Raw genomic sequence first — 23,509 nt, forward strand, 5'->3', positions numbered from 1 at the left:
ATGAATATCTGGGAATCTAATTCACTGGCTTTCTCGTGGGACTATTTTGATCCCAGTTATGGGAGCTTTACGTTAATGGGTGTTGCTGTGAAACAAGGTCAAATTAGGGTTTCTAGGGTTTATAAAGGGGGAAATGAAGGGTGGTGGAAAAGTGTGCTTATCACGTGCCCAGACTTAACAGAGGTTTTTAACTGAGTTGGGTGTAAAGGACTAAACGTGTAACAAAATATCTACTAAAGGGCAAGACCTGTCAACATTCGTTAAAAAAGACACCGCCTGATATTGATATGGTATTAGGATAGGACAAAACTTGTAATTTTTCCTATTTTTTTTTTTGTTCAGTTTATTCGTTAATTCATTTTATTTATATTTAACCTTATCAATCTTTCTAATTACCACCTTATCAATCTTTCTAATTACCAAGGATTGTCCTAATTAACTTTATATATTAATTGGAAAATCGAGACCATAGATTGGGTCAGATCTGGGAGGGCCTAACCCAAGTTTGAAAAAAAAAAACGACAAAGAATACTAATTATTTTTATCTTACATTCTAGTTATTTAATTAAAATAACTTGTTTCGGATTTCGTAAATGTTTCTATTTCGAAGTTCATGTATAATAATTATACATGAACTTCGAAATAGAAAACAATGCAAAGTCCTCTTTATTTTCTAAAGGGGTCAACAAAATAATGATCGTTTCTTTTTAACTTATGTTTTTCTAACAAGTATATATAAGTTATGACCTTTTTTTCCTTTGTTACATGTATGTAGATAGAGAACTTGAAACACTTGAAGATTCATCTTAGTGATATAAAACTGGCCACCGACGATTTTTCAGACACATACAAAATTGGAGTTACAGCATACTGTAATTTGTATAGAGCAACTTTTGATTTTGAAAAAACTTCTCCCATAGAAGCGATGAATAAAGGTGAACCACTCAAGAGACACAACATTGTACTTATAAAACGCATACTTCCTAGAGACGATGAGCAAGGAGAAGGAGCATTTTTCACAGAACTTGAAATGCTTACTAGTGTTAAGCATCATAACATAATCACTCTACTTGGATTTTGTGTTGAAGGTTCAGAGATGATCCTTGTCACTGAGAATGTTTCTAATAGATACCTTGGTGATCATTTGGGAAACGTCAATGACATGCGTATTTTGACGTGGGAAAAACGTTTGAAAATTTGCATTGATGTTGCACACGCATTGAACTACCTTCACTCAGAGATGGAAGCCCAAAAGATGGTAATAAACCGTGATGTAAAGAGTGACAACATTGGTTTAGACGAGAATTTGGGGGCAAAGATTGTTGAGTTTGGACTTTCTGTATTTTTGCCTCCAAATGGCGAAGCTCTACATCTCACAACCATTGCTGGCACAAACTGCTACATGGATCCAGAATATGTGAATAGTGGTACGTTAAAAAGAGAATCCGATGTTTATAGTTTTGGAGTAGTTTTGTTTGAGATTCTATGTGGAAGGCATGCCTATGACCCGATTTACGATAAGGAGGGTGACAACGGGCTAGTATTTGTGGCAAGACAAAGTTACAACACTGGAACACTAGAGAACATAATAGATCATATAATAATGGAAGAAATTGGTGAAAGCAATTTTGTTCCTAACAAAGGACCCAACAAGGGTTCTCTGGAAATATATATTGAAATAGCAAATCGGTGTGTAGCAGCAACTCAAGACGAACGTCCAACTATGAAAGTCGTCGTTAAGGAACTTGAGAAAGCATTATTTTTTCAAATGAGCCAGGTAACATATATATGCATTTATAAAGGATAATCTTTCTGTATTTATACTATTGATCCCTAATGGCAGTCTTGAGTTTATTGGTTTCCTTAGTATTTTTTTTATTTGCTTCACCAATATAAAGTTTTTATCATTCATTTCTAGCTTTTAGAACTAATTCCCTTCCTAAAATAAATGCTTAAAGGAGGATCGAGTGCAAGGCCCAGAAACAGACCACGTAGTGAGTAAACTTGAGAAAACAATGGAACTTCAGTTGAATGAAGAGAACAATCATGTAAGACATTTTATTCATTTCTTTTCACCACTCTCATATCATTTTCTTATGTCTATTAATTTATTCTTACTTTGGTAATTAGTAACTCGTGTCAAAGGAATAGCCGAGAAATACAATTGAAAGCCCATCACAAAGTGTTTTAGAATAAACTCATCAACCAAGATATGCACTTGAAAGCACATCACAAATTGTTCGATAAATTTCAAAACACAACAATCTAATGTAACAATACACGTGTATCTTTCATTGTATCCAAAATGATATATACATATATATATCATATATCATGTGTCGGTTCGGTTTTTGAATAATACATATACATATGTAATTATGCAAGTTATATAAACAAAATCACGTATAAGTCCAAGAATTTTATTTTCTTAACGATTTTGTTAGTTGATTCGGGTTAGAGCTAGGTGTCGGTTTAGGATAAAATTCAAATAACTATATCAGGGTTGTCCAAAAAGCTCGCGGGTCGGAGCTCACTCGAAGCTCGCTCGGATTTAGCTCGGAAAAAGCTCGCTCGATATGGCTCGGTTTGAAAGTGAGCCGAGCCGGCTCGGCTCGGTTAGAAAATGAGCCTAGCTCGGCTCGGCTCGTGACGAGCCAAATTGGCTCGGTTTGGCTCGCTTGGTAGCTCGGCTCGGCTTAGCTCGAATTATTTTAATTTTAATATATTTTATTTTTATATACATAAAATATATTACAAAAAAAAGTGATTATTATTTACATGTATTTAGGCTTGTAGTTTGATATCTATGACATATTTAAAGGTTGATTGTCATTCTAATGAACAAATATTGTATTTACTTGAAATATAAAACTTATTTTGCATTGTTGTACGTGATTTTGACTTGTAATGTATTAGGTTGAACGTATTTTGAATATGTTCTTTTGAAGTATTGAATAATATTTTAGAATACTGAATTTTGAGAGCTATGTATTAATTTTTATTTTTAAAATCAAGCCAAACCAAGCCGAGCCGTGCCAACTCGGTTTAAAACCAAGCTGAGCCTGAGCTTAGACTTTCAGCTCGGTTTTAAATCCGTGCCGAGCTAAGCCAGCTCGATTTATAATCGAGCCGAGCCCGAGCTTGCCCTAGCTCGGCTCAGTTCATGAATAGCCCTAAACTATATTATTTTACCAAGACTCGCGTTGACTGGTTGACCCGAACCGAATCTGACCCGTTGACCAGGTTTGACCCACCCGTGTTGACTCACTTTGACCGAGTTTGACTTGTTGACCCGAACCTGAGTCGAGACCCGAATCTCAAACTGAAAACCCGAGTCCCCCTTGATCCATGTAAACCCAAACCAACCCAACCCGAACCGTCCACCACCGTTGCCGCTGCCGGCTGGCCCGGAGCCGCCGGATGCGGCGTCGCACCACCACCCTGTCCCCCCCCCCCCCCCTTCATTGCTCCGCTCTCAAACAACACGAACAATAACCGCTGCCATACCCGCCATCACCGCCATGAGACCTGCTACCGCCGCCTCTAACTCCGGCGGCTCACCACTGTTGCCGTCATCCCCACTTCAGCCACCTCGACATCACCACGTTGGCCACCACCATGGCCGACACCCCAACACCACTAAAAAGAAAAAAAAACAAAAGAAGAACACCGCCAATGGCTGCCCCGGATGCGTCGCATTCCACTTAGAAGATGAGGTCGAAGTTTGGAAGGGCTAAAACGGGGGCTTCTGTGACAGCCCGTTTTAAGGTGTCGAAAGCCTGTTGGGCCGCGGGCGTCCAAAGGAATTCTGTTGCATTCAAGTAATTGGTAATGGGCCCAACGATGGAGCTAAAGTTTCGAATGAACCGACGATAAAAGGAGGCCAAACCATGAAAGCTACGTATGTCGTGGAGTGAAGTAGGGGTCGGCCAAGAGGTGATGGCAGAAACTTTCGTTTGATTCATTCGTATACCGATACCCGACACAAGATATCCCAAAAAGACGACCTCTAGAGTAAGGAAGTGGCACTTCTGCCTGTTCGAAAAAAGCTTCTATTACCGTAGAATTTCAAAAACGGCTTTGAGATGGGACCGATGTTGCGCCATATTTTTGCTGAAAATCAGAATGTCGTCAAAATAAACGACCACACATTTACCGATCAAAGGTTTAAACACGTGGTTCATAAGGCGCATGAAGGTGCTAGGCGCATTTGACAACCCGAATGGCATGACCATCCATTCGTATAAACCGTCCCGCGTTTTGAAAGCGGTTTTCCACTCGTCACCGGGCCGCATACGTATTTGATGATAGCCGCTTCTTAAATCGAGCTTGAAAAAAATTGTAGCCCCACACAACTGGTCTAACAAGTCTTCGAACCGGGGTATCGGAAAACGGTATTTCACGGTAATTTTGTTAACTGTTCGGCTATCGATGCACATACGGTAAGCACCGTTGGGTTTCGGCACGAGGAGGGCCGGAACGGCACATGGGCTCACATTCTTGCGTATGAGTCCTTTGTCGAGAAGCTCACGGACTTGGTTTTGTAGTTCTTCGAACTCTTTGGGGTTCATGCGGTAGGCAGGTTTGTTTGGAATGCTCGATCCGGGATTAAAATCTATACAATGTTGGATTTCCTGCATCAACGGCAACCGTTTTGGTATCTCAGCGAACTCCGTTAGAAGTGGTTGAATTTCAACTGGTGGGTTATCAGCACTGGGGTTTTCCTTGGTGACAAGGAGGCCGAGAATAAGGGTGGTGCCTGTAAGCCGCGAAAAATCGAGAAACTCGGACTGCGAAACAATCATGGCAGCGGTCTGTGAGGGCCGAGGATCTAAAGGTGCGAGGGTGATTCTTGAAAGAGTAAGTATTTCGAAACCCGTCGTGTCTCGTTCGACGATCGTACTGCCACGGACGACCCAAAAGGATGTGGCACGCGTCCATCGGAATGACTTCGCACCAAACTTCATCAACATATTTGTTACCGATAGAGAAAGGAACTAAACAACGGTGGGTGACCTTGACAATGTTCTCCTTTTTAAGCCACGTGAGTTGGTAAGGTTCGGGATGCTCTTGCTTCTCTAACCCCAACTTATCGACCATTAAAGATGCCACCATGTTCTCGCAACTACCCCTGTCAATAATCATGGTGCAAACCTTTCCCTTGGATGTACACTTGGTGTGAAAAATGTTGTGACGTAGCCATGAATTATCGTCGTTGGATTTTGTCGCGGACGAGTTAAGAGTACGTTGAATGATGAGTACCTCGCCACGGTCCGGGTATAAGGTGTTGGCTCGGCATCAGCCTCGTTATCGGTGTCATAGACGGGTTGTGGTTCATCCGTGAGCCCCACAACCTGTCGGTTTGGACAATCACGTCGAAGATGGCCAATACCTTGGCAATTGTAGCACCGCATGACGGACTTAGGTGGGTTTGGGTTAGGTGTTTGGGCATTAGGTTGCGGACCGTCGGCTTTGATTGGGCCCGAACGGTTCGTGGTAGGTGTGACGGTTTGTGTACAGGTGGTGGGGTTCGGTTTGGTCACGGGTATTTTAACCTTAGCCTGCTGTTGTTTTTCGACCCAGTGTGCTAGCCTACAAACATCATCGAAAGTCCAGTATGGTTGTAGTTGTACAACATCAGACAATTCGTTTCGTAAACCGCCAAGGAATCGGGCTATCACCTGTTCTTCATCTTCATCAAACCCGTAGCGCATCCGGAGTTTTTCGAACTCCATAATGAACTCTTCCACCGATAAGGATCCTTGCTTACAATTATGATATTCTTGGTAAGAATCTTACCCGTGGTTAGTCGGGAGGAATTTCGCTTTTAGAAGTTTCTTCATCTTCTCCCACGTGTCTACCTTCCGCTTACCCTCTTGAACCTGTTTTCGTCTGACATGCTCCCACCACAACGATTCATGCTTTCGAAGCTTGACTGCCACCAATTTCACCTTCAAATTATCTAATTATCTGGAATATCTCTTAAATCGAAAACTCGTTCGACTGTGTGGATCCACTCGATGAAATCATCGGGTTGAACTTGCCCCTCGAACTCCGGAATTTCGACCCGGACGCCAAGGGATCGAATATGATCAGGCGGCGGCGGTGCGTTGTAACGATTTCGCCGTCCCCCAAACGGGTTTCGACGATCATCGTACCCGTCGTTGAAGTCGGACTCCGTACGTTCGTCGTCCCTGTTATCATACCGTAGTTCCAGCTCTCGTACCCTCTGCTGCAATCTTTCGATCTCCTCATCTCGGGGATCATGGTGAAAATCGTCGTTGCCTCCTGCGGCGTATCGACGGAGATTGTCACGTGGATCCTGCCGAAAATCTGCCATAGCTCTGATGCCACTTGATCCGGAAGCGAGAAAATAAACCCTTTATCAAATCCGATAACGTGAAGAAAAACCAAGATCTTCAAACCGAAGCTCTTATTCAAATGATAGTTACGTAAAATTCTGAACAACCAAAGAGAAGGAAAAAACCAATAATAAAAAAACAGATAAAACTTTAATTCAAATTTTAAATAAGCAGATAAAACTAATAATAAAAAAACAACTTAATCCCTTCCAATTGTTCCACCGTTGAGGCCGGCTGCATGGCCGAGGCCCATCGGGTCAAGCCGTAATGGACCGGGATCAAGAACCTTTAAGTGAACGAGATCTAAACAGATCTAAGCTTTGAAAGTGGAGAAGATGAACTTACCCGCGACGAACTCATGAAACACGGCTGTCGGTGCTCGAAATCGCTACCTCCGTTGCTCATATGGGAAAACTAGTGCCGGAAACGGGCTCGGAAGGGATAATTTAAGGGGTACTCCTTGGTTCCATTGTGAAATTCTGCCGCCGTAGCCGCTGTGAGCGGCGGCGCCGCCGTTCGCCTTCGCCGAAACACCGCAGGACTTCGCTGGCACCGCCGTGATCCGCCGCCAGAGTTCTAGAGAAAGAAAGGGGGTTGCGGCTACAGTTAGGGAAAGAAATGAGAAGGGTGAGTTATAATAGGGTATTTATACTTATGTTTAAATGGGTTAGGCCTAACGCCCATTAGCCCGTTTTTTGTGTTTTGTCCGGCCCATGCGTCTACGACGCCCGTTTTCGAATTTGTACTTCGTGTAATGTCAAATGTCATTTCAGGATCAGAAATATGTAAAAAAGTGTCGGAAGTAGATGTGTGACGCGTTCATTCGTCGGTTACTTTAAAATTGCGTAAAATACTTCGGTGGTCGTTTCTAGTTCATTTTTCGGTCCCATGTCAACTGTGAATATTAGAATTCGATTACGAAGCTAAATATATCATAATATTTTAGATTTAATGTAATACACGAGCCCGATGATTCCGCTTCTTTGTTAGTGCGTTCCTACAGTAGCGTTTTTCGTTCACGTATGCATATTGTGACGTTCGAAAGCATGATAATTCAGCATAACCAATTCGTTTGTTTAAAAGTATACGTATAAAACTCGTGTTTTTTTTTGTCGTTGTCAGTATTTCATCCGGTGTCAGTTCGTTACCGTTTAATGTTCGTCAGGTTTCCCGCAAATCACCATTCGCGTACTGTAAGGTCGAATAGACGTTACTAGGCAATTCAAAAGCCTCATTAAGTTAATTTGTGTCTTAAAACAATACTTATAATTGTCTTAATGTTCGATATATGCGTAACTATAAACCGAAAATTACCGGTTGTCACAAACGGTACCCAGTACTATTTGCTTATCTCTGACCACAGGTTTCATACGAACAACATCATTACCATACAACTTTTGGGTTGATTTTCTTTTGGTTATCTTTTAGTGTTTTTTCTACATTTTCTTTTTATTCTTGTCAGCGGTTCCATGCATAAAACGCTCGTAGTGATTTCAAAATACATGTAAACACAGACTAAATAACAAAAGAAGTTTGCCGCAACGCGGCCACAGTGATAACCCTAGTTAAATTTAATTTTGTTTTTTGCAACCACCCACGTATCATAATTACAAAAATGTTAGTGCTTATTCTATTAGAGAATATAACTTCGTATACCGTTATTGTAAGGTCACATAAGAGATCTACATCTTCTCAAGTATCAAACCTTTTTCATGGTAACAAACTTAGTTTCCTGGTCACACATCAGTTTTTCACTCACATACCATTCTCACATGCACTTTTGATAACGAACTTGTGTCACTACGCAAATTGCATGAAATTTTACCACATGTACATAGCATTTGTTAGAAAGGTTTATCTATTATTCATATTTCTAAGTTTTTCATCTTCAAAGTTTTAATTTAATTTCTTCAAATATGAAAATATAGTTGATCAACTTAAGAGGTGTAAGAAACTTTTTTTTTTTTTTTATAAAAGGAGACACAGATGTAAGATATTTTTAGAAAAGGAGACACTGTTCATTATATAGTTGACGTATACCAGGCTAAGACAATGCCCATCAACGATTACTTTCTTTGAGTCTGTATGCAATTTTGTTGGGGGATATAATGGTTTGCGGTGGTGTCAATAGCAACCAAACATTTTGTAGGATGGTTTCCCCATCATAAGTCATCTTTATTCAAGTTAGACCTTTGGTTTTCACCATTTTAATAGTTAGAAATATAATATTAGGGGGGTGGGGGTGGTCATCACTCATCACTTACAACATCAAATCAAGTTTCGCCATATCATCAATCATTTTTCCATCACTCACAACCTTTTTTAGTGGCAATGGTCATCACTCACAACACCCAACAATAAACCCTCACACCCCCTCACATCCAATTATCACATAAAAGCCCATCACGCGTGAAGCTTTTCACGGAAATTGATTTTCACGTGATAAAAGTGCATGGTGGCGGTGGTTATTTGCATTTCATCACTCGTGGAAAAGTTGTATCACATACAAATTCCCCACCACCAGGGGCGGATGTATGTGTGAACAAGGGGTAGCCTCCGCTACCGCTTGGTCGGAAAATTTTTGACGTTTTTAGTGTAAATTTTGGAAAATTTTGACGTTTTTTCGATTTCGTTACCGCCTATTTATAAAACGTTACCCCTTGGTCGGAATCCTAGATCCGCCACTGCCCACCACCCCCACCTGCTAACATTAAACATCTCTGCCTTGCCTTGTGATAAGTAAGAACGTATGCAGGGTATTGTAATCTTAATTATCCAATGACTGAATTTAAAATTCAATACAACCAGCAGCACCGCATAATTTGAATGTATTAAGGGACCCGAAATAACTACTTTACTACGTGTTTGTATGAGTTTAATTTCATAATACATATAAATTACTATAAAAGTGCTTAGTTCTAGGATATCACCTAAATGAATCTTCCTATCATGGTAAGGCTACCAAAGTACCTTATCAATTAAGGAGCCGTTTATTAACCATGATTAGTTTATGTTCAATTAGTATGTCTGAATAAGTGATCTTAGAGCATGAAGCCAAACACGCAGTTTTAATACTATTATACTACATTTTTTTTTTCGTATTTTAGTACTATATATACAATGTAACTTATTATAGCAATCATACGTTCATCTGGTAACGAATCTAGAAGAAACATTAGGGGTATCCCAAAGAAAATTTGTTGTAAACTGTGGCAGATTTAGAAAAAACAAATCCACACTGACAGATCTGCGTAAAACCAAAAAAAAAAATGCATTTCACCAAGAAAGTTAAGGGTGAACCCCTCAAACTCTCCGTTCATTGTTATTGTAACACACTATTTTACCGTCTTAATTGTTAAACATCTAACATTGCATCCTAAATATGGCAAACAAATTGAAAGCTGTATGATATAATAAATAAAAATTTTGGGAAAATTTTGTATTAAATAAGTAGTAATATGTTTGGTAACTATTTATAAAACATTTAATCTTTTTACAATAGGAAGTGGAAGAGATATGAGAATACAACTATTCTTTGGTTGTACAATTCCCATTAATGTTCGTTGAAAATTCTATTAATTATGTGGTTGGCTACATGTACACGAAGAGTTTACCTATTTTTAAAGGTAAATTTCATTCACCACGACCCCCTAAAAGAGAAAAAGGGGGCAACAAAAACATGTTAGAGGTAAACTATATCAAAAACTATACAATCTTAAATTTACACCAATCGCGGACTAAAACTTCAACCGTGTGAACAAAAAAAAAAAAAAACAAAAAAAACAAGGCTTTTGATCTCATCCATAATGTGCTCCACTTAGATTTCCTTGTTTGAAAACCGTTTCTTGTTCCGTATTTTCCATATACACCACAACTGTGCCATAAAAAAATTATACATCACTAGGAGAGTGTGGAAAGTTTTAAGTTATTAGTAATTTCTAATTTATCAACGGGTTTATAGTTTCTAATTTTTTATAGCTAATTTTTTTTTCTTCATATTATTGCTTAAAGGAGGAGCAAACACAACATCCAAATAGGGCCCAAGAAATTGCTAAACCTAAGAAAGCATTGGAGCTTCAATCAACGCATGAAATTCTAGTAAGAACCTCATGTTTTTCCTTTCTATCATTCTCTTATATTAATTAGTTGCACTTATCCAGATTAACACACAAGTTGGTTATAAATATATTTAAAAGATATAAAATATTACATAATTTTATTAAGGATATCCATGAAATCGTAGAAGTTTATATATGATCTATACTAAAGTTAAGTGATGCAAAAAATATATAGTTAATAGGTTGTGTCTATTTGTCTAGGTTACGCTGTAGAAATCTAGCCAGTATCACGCTTTTAATCTTTTATACGACATGTATGTGAAGTCCAGGAACCCAGTCTTTAATCATATAATCAATCCGTTGTTGCCTATTCATATCACCGGTTAATATTATACGGGTTCTAGGATAAAACATTTTGGGTTATAAAGTTTTACCTCTGGTGTTGGAGACTCAGGTCGGGTACCCGTAAACACAAACTTGTGGTGCTCAAAAGTACACACACGACAGTTTTTTTTGAATTTTTTTTACAAATGTGTTTATAATACACGCATCTACGTTTATGAAAAAAAAATTTGGTCCAAGTCGCCCTGTACGGTGTAGTTCTTATGGTTCTTACACAACTAGAGATGGTTTTCATTTTAGCGGTCCACTAGATATATATATAGGAGATTGTTCAAATGAAAACCACTTTTATTGCGAAAACTAACTAAAAAAGCCTAAAAACACACAAATTTTTTTTTTCAATTTTTTTATTAAAAATCTCTAGTTTTTTATATAAAAAAATGTTTTTTCAAAAAAAAAAAAAAATTGTATTGCACATGTGTAATAATTCACATGTGTAGTACACGTACACACATGTGCACTACAAAAAAAGTTTTTTTTTTTTTTTTTTGAAAAGAAGTTTTTTTATATACCTAAAATAGCAAAAATTGGTATACAAAAATAAATAAATAAATAAAAAAATTTCCGTATGTTTTTTAGGTTTTTTTAGTTAGTTTTCAAGTTTTCGCGATAACTAATGGTTTTCATTTGAACCTTCTCCTATATATATATATATATATATATATATATATATGTATATATATATATATGGGAGCGTTCAAGAAAAAAACTCATTTTATTGCGAGAACTCGAAAACTCGTAAAACGCTTAAAAAACACAACAAATATATTTTTAACACTTTTTAGCTGTAAATCTAGTATTTTTAAAATACAAAAAAAAAACAAATTTGTATTACACATGTGCAACGCTACAAAAAACACCTAAACACCGGCCAACCTCTCACAACCCCCCCCCCCCCCCCCAAAAAAAAAAAAAAAACCTAAGGTAAAAGAAAATTTTAGGGATGTGCGTAGGTAAAAAAATTAAGACTAAATTTTTCTTTTAGATCCGCACTGGCCAACAACACCGACCAATCATAAACTCTCTCGTTTCTAGCTACCAAAACACACAAAAAGGTAGAGCTTAAAATTAGTTTTACCCATTTTTAAGTTGAGTTAAGGTTTGCAACAATAGCATGACCTAAGGAACTAAAAACTCTTCACGTACTCAAGGGTCGCGGATTGCAACTTTAACTCCCAAATTGGTTTTGAAGATGTATTTTCTGTAATAACCATGTTATCTCGATCCATTGGTCCATTGTTAATATTTAATTGATCACCACTGTTAATAATCAATTGACCATTAAACTGCCACATAAAACCTTTAAACTTGTACCCTGAGCAATAACAATAGAACTATTCAAAACAAAAACTATTGAATTGAACCATTGAATGGATTGCAACATTCTGTTACCTCCAAAAATCAAAACTCAAAACGAAGAATATATATATCAGATGACAGAAACGCCCCACATTCTATGCGGCTTAATTCTTTTCTCTAGGTTTACTTTCATGAAAGAGTTTTTTAAGTTCGAGATTGAACTCAAAATAATAACGCATATAAAGCTGCATTTCAGTTGAGGACAAATTAAATAGGTTAAGCTCTTTGAAAATTTTTAGGCTGCAAGCTTTCTGTTTACTTTCGAAAATGATTTGTTTCACTTTTAACTCATATTTGCATGGAATTATTTCAAGAAATTGGACGCGATAGATAGTGCTTTCCAAAAAGTTGAAACTTGAAGGATGAATATAGAGTAAAATGTCCGGATAGTCCTTGTGGTTTTGTAAAATAACACCTATAGTCCCCAACTTTTGAAAATTACACCGGTTCTCCCTATGGTTTGACGAGTTGTTACTCGGATAGTCCCTGGACTGGATGTCCGTTTGTTTTCATCGTTAAATCCATGTAAAATGACCAAAATGCCATAAGTATTAAATTAAAACACATTATCACACACATACATACAAATATACAATACCGTTCCACTGACCACATCTTTGCCCTAACTATGGCCGATCAAAGAGACAGAGATCGAGATTGAGACAGAGACAAAAAACAAGACCGAGACGACCATGACCGCCCCCGACACCACCATCTCGAACATGACCGTTCCCACCACACCAGACCAGACCACGAACCCGTTCCCTTGACCACCGTTGGTCACGTTCTCGCTCCACCGACATACACGGTAGAAATACCCACCACCGTACAGATAGAGATGAGTGTGTAGATGTGTGGATCTTGATAATGAACGATTGATTGTCGTAAAACATAGGATCGAAGCGAGTATGAGAGTGATCAATTAGAGGATGTATGTTGAAGGTGTGAAGGATGATTTTTGGTGGGTTTTCAGGTTGAAGAGGAGGACAAATTAGGGTGATTCTTGATGGATTTGGGTTTCACCATTAGAGCTGATTGAGAGAAAATGAAGGGGATGTGTGTGTGTAACGTAAAATTTATATGTAATTTTATAATTACACATATGTAAACTAGTTTTTTTACATATATGTAATTAGTTATGACACATATATATAATTTTGGCAATTAAACATATGTAAACTACTTTTAACATCTATGTAATCAAAGAAATACATATAATAGATGATAAAAAGATCATAAATACAAAAATTTATATATAAAATGATTGTTTATTAGGAGTTTTGAAAGTTCTGTAGTTATTTAGAATTCTGAAATAAACTTAACCCTGTATATATATACACACACACACATATATATACATACATACATACATATGAGTTCCGATGAAATCTGTAAAAAGAGGTAAACAATCAAATGTGATAACCAATCAGATGCAATTAACCATAAGGATTTGCTATTATGTAATGCAATTGATAAACCTTAAAAGGGTTGAGACGATTCGAGTCAAATAGGAGAGAACGTCAATCAAAATTAAAATGGCTATAAACAAATCATATAATGAAAAGATGCAGAATGATCACTAAGTCAAAATTCCCCGAAGTTGAGTATACGTGATATTTTTACTATAAGTTAGTAAAGGTGCCTTATAGTATACAACTTATTAGTGCATCTCAAAATAAAGTAAAACAAGAAAAATAAAAAATAGATATAAAACTTACATTGGGCCCCATCATCTCACCAAATACACCATTCTTCACCAAGTGCACTCTCCTCAAATGCAAACCCCTCAAATGCGAGATCCACATAAGTCAAATGCAAGCTAAATGCTTTGCATTGGCCATGATCTAATAAAGTTTTACCTCTCATGTTGGTGACTCAACTTAGGTTTGCCTCAATATTCCACTACATTCACAACCGAAACTCACCACCTTAGCCTCCATTTACCGTCAACAACAGCAGCCACCAATCATAAACTCTCCCGTTTCTCTTGTTTCTACCCGCCAAAACACACAAAAATGTAGAGCTTAAAATTAGTTTTACCCATTTTTCGTTTTTTAATGTAAATTTTCTAACAATAGCATGACCTAACGCAATAAAAACTCTTTACGTACTCAAGGGTCGGTGATTGCACCTTGAACTCCCACGTTGGTTTGAAGATGTATTTTCTGTAATAACCATGTTATCTCAGTCTAGTCCATTGGTCCACTGTTAATATTTAATTGATCACCACTGGTAATATTCAATTGACCATTAAACCCCACATAAAACCTTCAAATTTGTACCATGCGGCAATAACAATAAAACTATTCAAAACAAAAATTATTGAATTTAACCATTGAACTGATTACCCACATTCTGTAACCCCTCCAAAAAGTCAAAACCCAAAACGATGAATATATATCAGACGACAAAAACGTCCCACATTCTACGCGGCTTATTTCTTTTCTCTAGGTTTACTTTCATGAAAGCGTTTTTTTTTTCTGTTCGAGTTTCAACTCAAAATAATAACGCATATAAAGCTCCATTTTAATTGAGGACAAAATAGGTTAAGCTCGTTAAAAGTTTTTAGGCTGCAAGCTTTCTGTTTACTTTCGAAAATGATTTGTTTCACTTTTAACTCAAATCTGCATGGAATAATTTTAAGAAATTGGACACCATAGGTAGTGCTTTCCAAAAAGTGAACACTTGAAGGATGAATATATATATATATATATATATATATATATATATATATATAGGGAGCCGCTAGAATGAAAACCACCTCAAGTTGTAAGAACCGCGAGAACTACACCCCACGGAGCGCCGTTCACCACGATTTATTTTACAAGTAGATGTGCATATTATAAACACAGCCGTAAAAAAATCATGGCAAACGGCGCTCCGTGGGGTGTAGTTTTTTACACCACAAGTTTGGTGAAAAAAAAAAGAAAAAAGAAAAAAAATTAAAAACACCAAACTTGTGGTGTAAAAAACTACACCTCACGTAGCGCCGTTCGCCATGATTTTTTACGGCTGTGTTTATAATATACACGTCTACTTGTAAAAAAAAAATCGTGGCGAACGGCGCTCCGTGGGGTGTAGTTCTCGCGGTTCTTACAACTCGGGGTGGTTTTCATTCTAGCAGCCCCCTATATATATATATATATATATATATATATATATATATGTATATATATAGTGGAGGGTTCAAATGAGAAGAAATTCTTTGTAAGAAGAAAAAAGAAGAAATTTCAACCAATAGAAATGCTTCATTAGACTTCATTTAATATTTGTACTTAATGTAACTATAAGGGTATATTAGTAAACTTACATACATCATTAATTGTTAGTTTCATCTTTAATAATTAACTATATTAAATTTGTAACTTTTTTTTAAGATATATATTTTTCACAAAAAATAAAAATAAAATTTCATTTATAGTGTAGGATAAATACGAGGCGTGTAGGATAAATTATGAATTGTGTATGATCAATTTCAATATGTGTAGGATAAATTTCGAAATGTGTAGGATAACTTTTGATGTGTATAGGCAAAAATATTTAGTGTGGAGGATTATAGTTTTAATGACTAATTGATTAGTCAAACATAATAATAAATGAGATGAGAAAAAAACTATTTAACGTTTTACAATTATACCCCTTTATTCTTTTTCTTCTCAATAAAATTTTCTTCTCAAATGAACATTCCCCTATATATATATATAGGGTAAGGTTATTGTAAAAAAGACCAAAAGTGTGAGAAAGATAAAAAAGAATCTCAGCCAATAGATCTAAATTAATTGAAAAGGGTTAACAAGTAATTTTATCATTAATTCAATTAAATTAAAACTTCCCATAACCGCCACCTTAATTATAGGAAATATATAACACCATTCAGCAAGTATATAACACCATTCAGCAAGTATATAACACCATTCAGCAAGTATATAACATCATTCAACATTCAGCAAGTATATAACACCATTCAGCAAGTATATAACATCATTCAACATTCAGCAAGTATATAACACCATTCAGTAAGTATATAACACCATTCAACAAGTATATAACACCATTCAGCAAGTATATAACACCATTCAGCAAGTATATATAAACCATTCAGTAAGTATATATAAACCATTCAGCAAGTATATAACACCATTCAGCAAGTATATAACATCATTCATTGACTAAACATCTGATCGAAACATTTTTTTGTCTCTATATAAGTATAGCAATATGGTACTCATATTAATATTAAAGATAAAAAACGTTCGTTATTATTGTGTAATTTTTTTTCAAAAAAAAAGTTACGTACAAAAAGTTATTGACGTTTAAAAAAGACGGGGGAAAATTACATGTGCATTACCTAATTTCTAGTGGGTTTAAAAGACTATATTGCCCCTAGATATTTCAAATCAGCTCAAATTAATGAAAATATTTTACAATTTGGTCCCTATTGATCTCAACCATTAGATCAAAAGATCTAATGGCTGAGATTCTTTCTTACCCTTCTCACACTTTAGGCTTTTTTTACAGGATCCTCTACCTATATATATATATATATATGTATATATAGGGGACCGCTAAAATGAGAACCACCTTGAGTTGTAAGAACTGTGAGAACTACACCGTACGAGGCGAGGTGGACCTAGTTTTTTTTTTCATAAACGTAGATGCGTGTATTATAAACACATTTGTAAAAAAGAAAATTAAAAAAAAAATGTCGTGTGTGTAGTTTTAAGCACCACAAGTTTGTTTTTACGGGTACCGTAAATCCTACCGGAAAATTTACGGTACCCGTAAACACACACTTATGGTGCTCAAAAACTTTTTTTTCGATTTTTTTTACAAATGTGTTTATAATACACGCATCTACGTTTGTAAAAAAAATTTGGTCCACCTAGCTCCGTACGGTGTAGTTTTCACGGTTCTTACAACTCGAGATGGTTCTTATTTTAGCGTGATCCTATATATATATATATATATACTAGAGTTGCGATGAAATCCGTAAAATGAAGTAAACAATCAAATATGATAAACAATCGGATGCAATAAACGATTAGGTTTTGCTATTATGTAATGCGATTGATAAACCTTAAAAGGGTCGAGACCATTTGATTGTCGCCAAAGAGGAGAGAACACCAATCAAAATTAAAATAGGCTATAAACAATTCATATAATGGAATGAGGTAGAATGGTCACTAAGTCAAAATTCCCTGAAGTTGAGTATACATGATATTTTTAGTTTCCTTGGGTATATATGAAATTTTCAATGTTATGCCTTAACGGAGTTAAACAAATGACGTAACCAACGGGAAATTCAACTCTTAGACTTATTGTTTTTTTTTTTTTTTTTTTTTTTGGGGGGGGGGGGGGGGGTTATTGGGACCTTATGAGATATGTGGTATTGGGTATCATCAAATAGCCTCCCACCTGCCATCCACACCAAGCCCCTGCCCCACACCTGCTATCCCCACCAAGCGCGCCCACCCGTCGCAATGTTCACGCCCGTCTTTTAGCTAATGTGACACCATTGGCGTCCCAATGAAGCCCCATAACACATAGCCTATGTATCCCTCTTCAAACATCTAGTGTACCTTGAAAACAAACAAACAAAGGGTATATTAAACTAACCTGTAAATTCTCTTATTCTTGTTAACTTGTCTTACAAAATTCTTGTTCCTATGCGTTATCATCTAATTATTTATAACATCTAATTTTTCATTTGATTTATGAATCAAGTTAAATACGTTAAATAATTTCTAGTGTTACAATAGATACTTCATCAACTTCCCTTTTACAATTTATTATTTAATTTTATATAAAATTACATAAAGATTAACAAAAAAAAAAGTCATCTTTCTTACCAACAATTAACTTAATTAGTTGGTCTAGCAACTAATAACACTAAGGCAACACATATTATTAACAACAATATATAATTTTAGCAAATCTATTCTTCGGCTTATTATAGGCAATGAATAATAAATTTGACCAAGCTTAACCCATAAGATTTATATTGGTTTCATATTATCACTCAATGTATCTGGGCCTTACTTACTTATTGAGCTAACTATAAATGATTTGTGGGCTTGTAAAAACGTGGTGGGCTAGACCATGGTAAGCCAACCAAAAGTAAAACAACACATGAAACAAAAGCAAAGCAGGGGTCGTCTGGTGGGGGATGGACGTGTGTTTACCTCAAATCTTGCTGGGACTTTCACTGTGGTGCGAAGAGGGTGGAATTAGATGGATATTAACTTCAATAACACTACAGCGACACATAATGTTAACTACAATTTAAAATATTAGCAAATCTATAATTAATATTAAGCCTATTATAGACAACAAACAATTAATCTGACTAATTTAGAATGGTTTCAAATTACCACTCAACGTATCTGGGCCTTATTTATAACTGGTTTGTGGGCTTGGAAAAATGTGGTGGGCTGGACCTTGGTAAGCCAAGCCAATGTAAAAGAAGGGCACATGAAACAGAAGGAAAGCAGGGGTCGTCTGGTTTCCAGAGTCGAGTATTGTGGCATGCGACTAATTTAAAAAAAATAGCGGGTATGATATTTGGTGATACCGTTCGGATTATCAGAAACATGAACACCTGTTTACTTGTACCATACATGTAAACATTTTATTTTTTGTTTTTAATTTCATTTGTTCCAAATTGGATAATAGTCCACATTTTTTTTAATATTTCCAAATTTCTTGGTGCTAAACTTATATATAAACAAAATCAAAAGAAAATTATTTGGAAATCCCAACGGGTAACTTTTTAATAAGCTGGAGATACCCATGGACCCGTGGGTATACCCGATACTCTACATGTACTGACATCGATTGGGCTTACACGTTTTTGTAAATATGTTTGGGCCTGATATTAACAATACATGTCCCATTGTTGTCCCCAGTTATTGACATTAACAAGTATAAAAGGTGATTTGGTTACAAATCTATTTAAAACATGTCCCAATATCATGTCTAACTTTTATAATATCCTCCAAAATTTGCATTTGATTTATGAAACATGCAATTATAACATCATCTATAATTTAAACTGGTACAAGTTACTTCTTAAACTTCCGTTTTACAATTTATTATTTAATTTCATATAAATCACATAAAGATTAACATATATAATCCTCTATTCTTACCACCAATTAACTTATTTAGTCGGTCTAGAAACTTTATTCAATAACACTATGGTGACACATATTATTAACTACAATTTAAAATTTAGCAAATCTATTATTAATATTAGGCTTATTATAGGCAACAAACAATTAATTTGACTAAGCTAACCTAGAAGATTTAGAATGGTTTCAAATTACCACTCAACGTATTTGGGCCTTTATTTAGTTATTGAGCTAACTATAACTGTTTTTGGGCTTGGAAAAGTATGGTGGGCTGGACCTTGGTAAGCCAACCCTGTAATAGTAGGGCACATGAAACAGAAGCAGGGTCGTCTGGTTCCAGAGTCGAGTGACGGATATTAACTTCATCCGAAGAGACTACTCAATTTCTTTCAGTTCCCTTCTCGTTTTTCTATCTTAGCTGTAACTCTCTTTTCACGTATTTAATTTGCAGGTGGGGAAGAACTTGGAGCACTTGAAGATTCCTCTCACTCATATTCAATCAGCAACCCATGATTTCTCAAACGAATACCGAATTGCAAATTTCCCAGAAGAGGGCTATGCTTTCTACAGAGCAGAACTCGAGCATTATGATAAAGAGAATCCATCATCCAAGAGACACAACACTGTACTTATCAAACGCTACCCCCCTTCTGGAAATCAGTGGTTTGGAGAAAAAGAGTTTCTCACAGAAATAGAAATTCTTTCCGGTGGAGTTAAGCACCCCAACATAGTCAATTTGCTTGGATTTTGTTTTGAAGAGTCTGAGATGATCCTTGTCATTGACAATTTTTCTAATGGATTTCTTGGTGAGTATTTGGGAAACTTCAAAGACAAGCGTGTTTTGACTTGGGAGAAACGTTTGAAAATTTGCATTGATGTTGCACACGCATTGAAGTACATTCACTATGAGATGGAAAACCGGAAGACGATAATAAACCGTGATATATGCAGTTACAACATTGGGTTGGATGAGAATTTGGAGGCAAAGATTGTTAACTTTTGGTGGTCCGTATTCTTGCCTCCAAATCAAGATGACGACAGTCTCTTTCTCGACTGGATTGGCAAATACTACTACATAGATCCAGAATACAAGAAGACTGGTAAGTTGAAAAGAGAATCAGATGTTTATGGTTTCGGAGTAGTCTTGTTTGAGATTCTTTGTGGGAGATTAGCCCATGACCACCTTAAGGAGAGTGAGCTAGGGCTGGCCCATGTAGCAAGACGAAGCTTCAACACAGGATCACTAGAAGAGTTGATAGATCCTTTAATAAAGGAAGAAATTGGTGAAAACAAATTTGTTCTAAATAGAGGACCCAACAAGGATTCTTTGCACACGTTTATTACAATTGCACACCAGTGTGTGGCGGAAACTCAAGACCAACGCCCAACAATGAAAGTCGTAGTCAAGGAACTTGAGAAAGCATTATTCTTTCAGGTAAGTCACTATTCTAAATTCAGTTTATCAATGCCTAGAAGTAATCTGTGTGATGGTTCACTGTTATATAGAAAACAAATTTGAATGCTTTATGAGGTTGGGTTCAAATTATATAAAATTCATTGTTAAAAATCCTTTCCACCTTATAATGTCTAGCATCAACCTATCAAGTTTTCTTTTTAGACATTGTGGGAGTTTATCAATCCTACCTTTTAGAATATTAAGTTAGGACCTTGCTAGAATTGCTTATACGTAAGTATAATAATAAATAAAAGTTCAATCCAAAACCTTTAGAAAACACAATACAGTGCATATGTATAAGGGACATTTATCATCATATTAAAATCATGTTGTTCAGTGTTTGTGATCAATGATGTGACCCAATTATCAATTTACTCATCATTTATAGTTTTTCATAATATTTAAAAAAAGATAATACCAATTTAGTTTTCTATTACCACTTTATTAAAGTTATTAATATATTTATTTTATTTGGTGTGTCATGTTTGACAGAACAACAACAAGGATAACCCCAAAATGTCACTTGAAGACATAAAACGAGTGACACAAAACTTTCATGATGACAATTTAATCGGCGGGGGAGGATTTGGTAAAGTCTACAAAGGAAACCTTCAAGATGGAGATGGAATTAAAACCATTGTTGCAAAGCGATTGGATACAAGGTTTGGTCAAGGAGAACAACAATTCTTTAGTGAGCTCCAAATTCTTTTGGATTATAAACATGAGAATGTCATTGGTCTTCTAGGCTACTGTGATGAAATTGATGAAAAAGTCCTTATCTATGAGTATTTGTCCAGGGGAAGTCTTGATAAGTATTTGGATGATACTTCTCTTACATGGGTGAAACGACTTAATATATGCATTGATGTTGCAAGAGCGTTGGATTTCCTACACGGAGGAGTAGGAAAACAAGCAAAGGTGATACATAGGGACATCAAAACTGAAAACATCCTGTTAAACAATGATTGGAAAGCAAAACTGGCTGATTTTGGGCTTTCGCTAATATGTTCAATAAATCAGGAAACAGACTATATCATCGATCATGCGTGTGGCACAAGAGGATACGTGGATCCACTTTATAGACAATCGGGATTCCTAACCATAGAATCCGATATTTACTCGTTTGGTGTTGTTTTATTTGAGATTTTGTGCGGGAGATCAACGTTTGCAATCCACAAACATAAGGGTCACTATCTACCGTATTTCATAAAAAACAACTTTGAAGAAGGAAAGCATGCTGAGGTGGTGTTCGAACAAATCAGGGAACAAATCGTGCCGCAATCGTTGACTACATTTCAAGAGATTGCCTACCAATGCCTACATCTTGAAAGAGAAAAACGACCGACCACAAAAAAAGTTTTGGTAGAACTTGAGAAGGCATTGGAATTTCAAGTAAGTTAATGATCATAGTTATCATGTAACCTAGCCATGTTTGTCTAATGCATAAACCAAAGCTTTAACTTCTGTTCATTTAATACAATAAAAATGATGTCTGGTAACTTTTTATACCATTATCCGAATTGAATTAAAAAGCCCAGACACAGTTTCCTGGGGCTGCCAATCCTATTCTGTCATTTTCTAATCTCGATTTTAATTTTTGTTTGGCTTTCTCATTGCCCCAGTTGAATTCGGAGGTTTCCATAATTGAGACACAAGTAGTTGAGCTATCCAGTGAATTGAACGATATGAACATGACTGGCAAATCTGAAAATTCTGAAATACGTAACAAGGAAAAGATGTTACTTGACCAAACCGATGACTAAGCTGAATCTGACTGTTGTAAGTTTGCTTTGTTATAAATATTTAAAATGATTTTATCATGTGGCGTTTAAGCTGCTGACAACCTTGATATGTGAGTTCAGGAAAGTAAAGACTCTCAGGAAGGCTGCTACACCTTATCGGTTGAATATCTCATCAACAAATGCACGTATATGAAAAGGAGGCTTAGTTGCAGGTACTTTTGGTTGGTGTATTAGGTGGGGTGGGTTGAATAACAGATTCGTGTTCATACGGGTCTTGTTTCATATAGGTTTAAACAGGCAAGTTGGATTGAGTTGCACTGTTTTTTTTTTTTTTTTTTTTTTTTGCATATAACTTAATTTGTTTGTATAAATGAATGTCATGTTGATGCTTCTTTAGCTATAATGAATTTTAATTTAATAAAAGCATAAAGCTGAGAATAAAAAGCAATACCAGTGTTTACCTACAATAAAAAAAATGGGATTTTTAAGGTTTATTTTCATTGAATCAGCTTCCCCTGGTATAATTATCTTGAAAACGTGTCAGAAGCCAGTTCTAACCCAAATCAAAAGAACCCCTTAGTTTAAAGAACCGGTTCCAACCTGAACTCATCGCGGCCCCAACCCGTTCTGACCTGTCACCGCACCTCACAGGACCGTCCGTTTTCCTTGATTTAATTTTATCCACATGCTTTCAATTTCATCAGGATCCATTTGTGGGTTTTTATTCAACTTCTAGAATATGAAAATTCCCTTGAAATCAAATCGATTTTCAAGCCCTATCCAATATCCATACAGAACAACTATGTTATCGCGTTTCTTCCTTTTACTCTTGTTGATTACTGGATGCAAACACAATGTTAGTGAAGATTATTGTTTAACTACAGGTGATGCTCATTAGCCTGTTGACTTTGATTTTTTTTTTATTATTATTATTGCCAGTGATGCTTATTAGCCTGTTAACTTTATTTTTTTTTATTGCAAAGCCTGTTAACTTTGATTT

At 36.1% G+C, this 23,509-nt stretch overlaps 1 protein-coding gene across 1 annotated transcript; it reads left to right on the plus strand.

Annotated features, from left to right (window-relative positions):
- LOC110891457 lies at nt 1-22,834 on the plus strand. The gene is made up of 8 exons (XM_035980214.1): nt 1-183; nt 776-1,777; nt 1,959-2,048; nt 10,374-10,460; nt 19,763-20,746; nt 21,260-22,159; nt 22,390-22,546; nt 22,630-22,834. Exons 1-7 carry the CDS (start codon nt 1-3, stop codon nt 22,528-22,530), a joined length of 3,387 nt encoding a protein of 1,128 aa, XP_035836107.1. The 3' UTR covers nt 22,531-22,546; nt 22,630-22,834.
- The last annotated feature ends 675 nt before the right edge of the window (nt 22,835-23,509 follow it).

Source organism: Helianthus annuus, chromosome 11, assembly GCF_002127325.2.
Source record: "Helianthus annuus cultivar XRQ/B chromosome 11, HanXRQr2.0-SUNRISE, whole genome shotgun sequence".
NCBI lineage: Eukaryota > Viridiplantae > Streptophyta > Magnoliopsida > Asterales > Asteraceae > Helianthus > Helianthus annuus.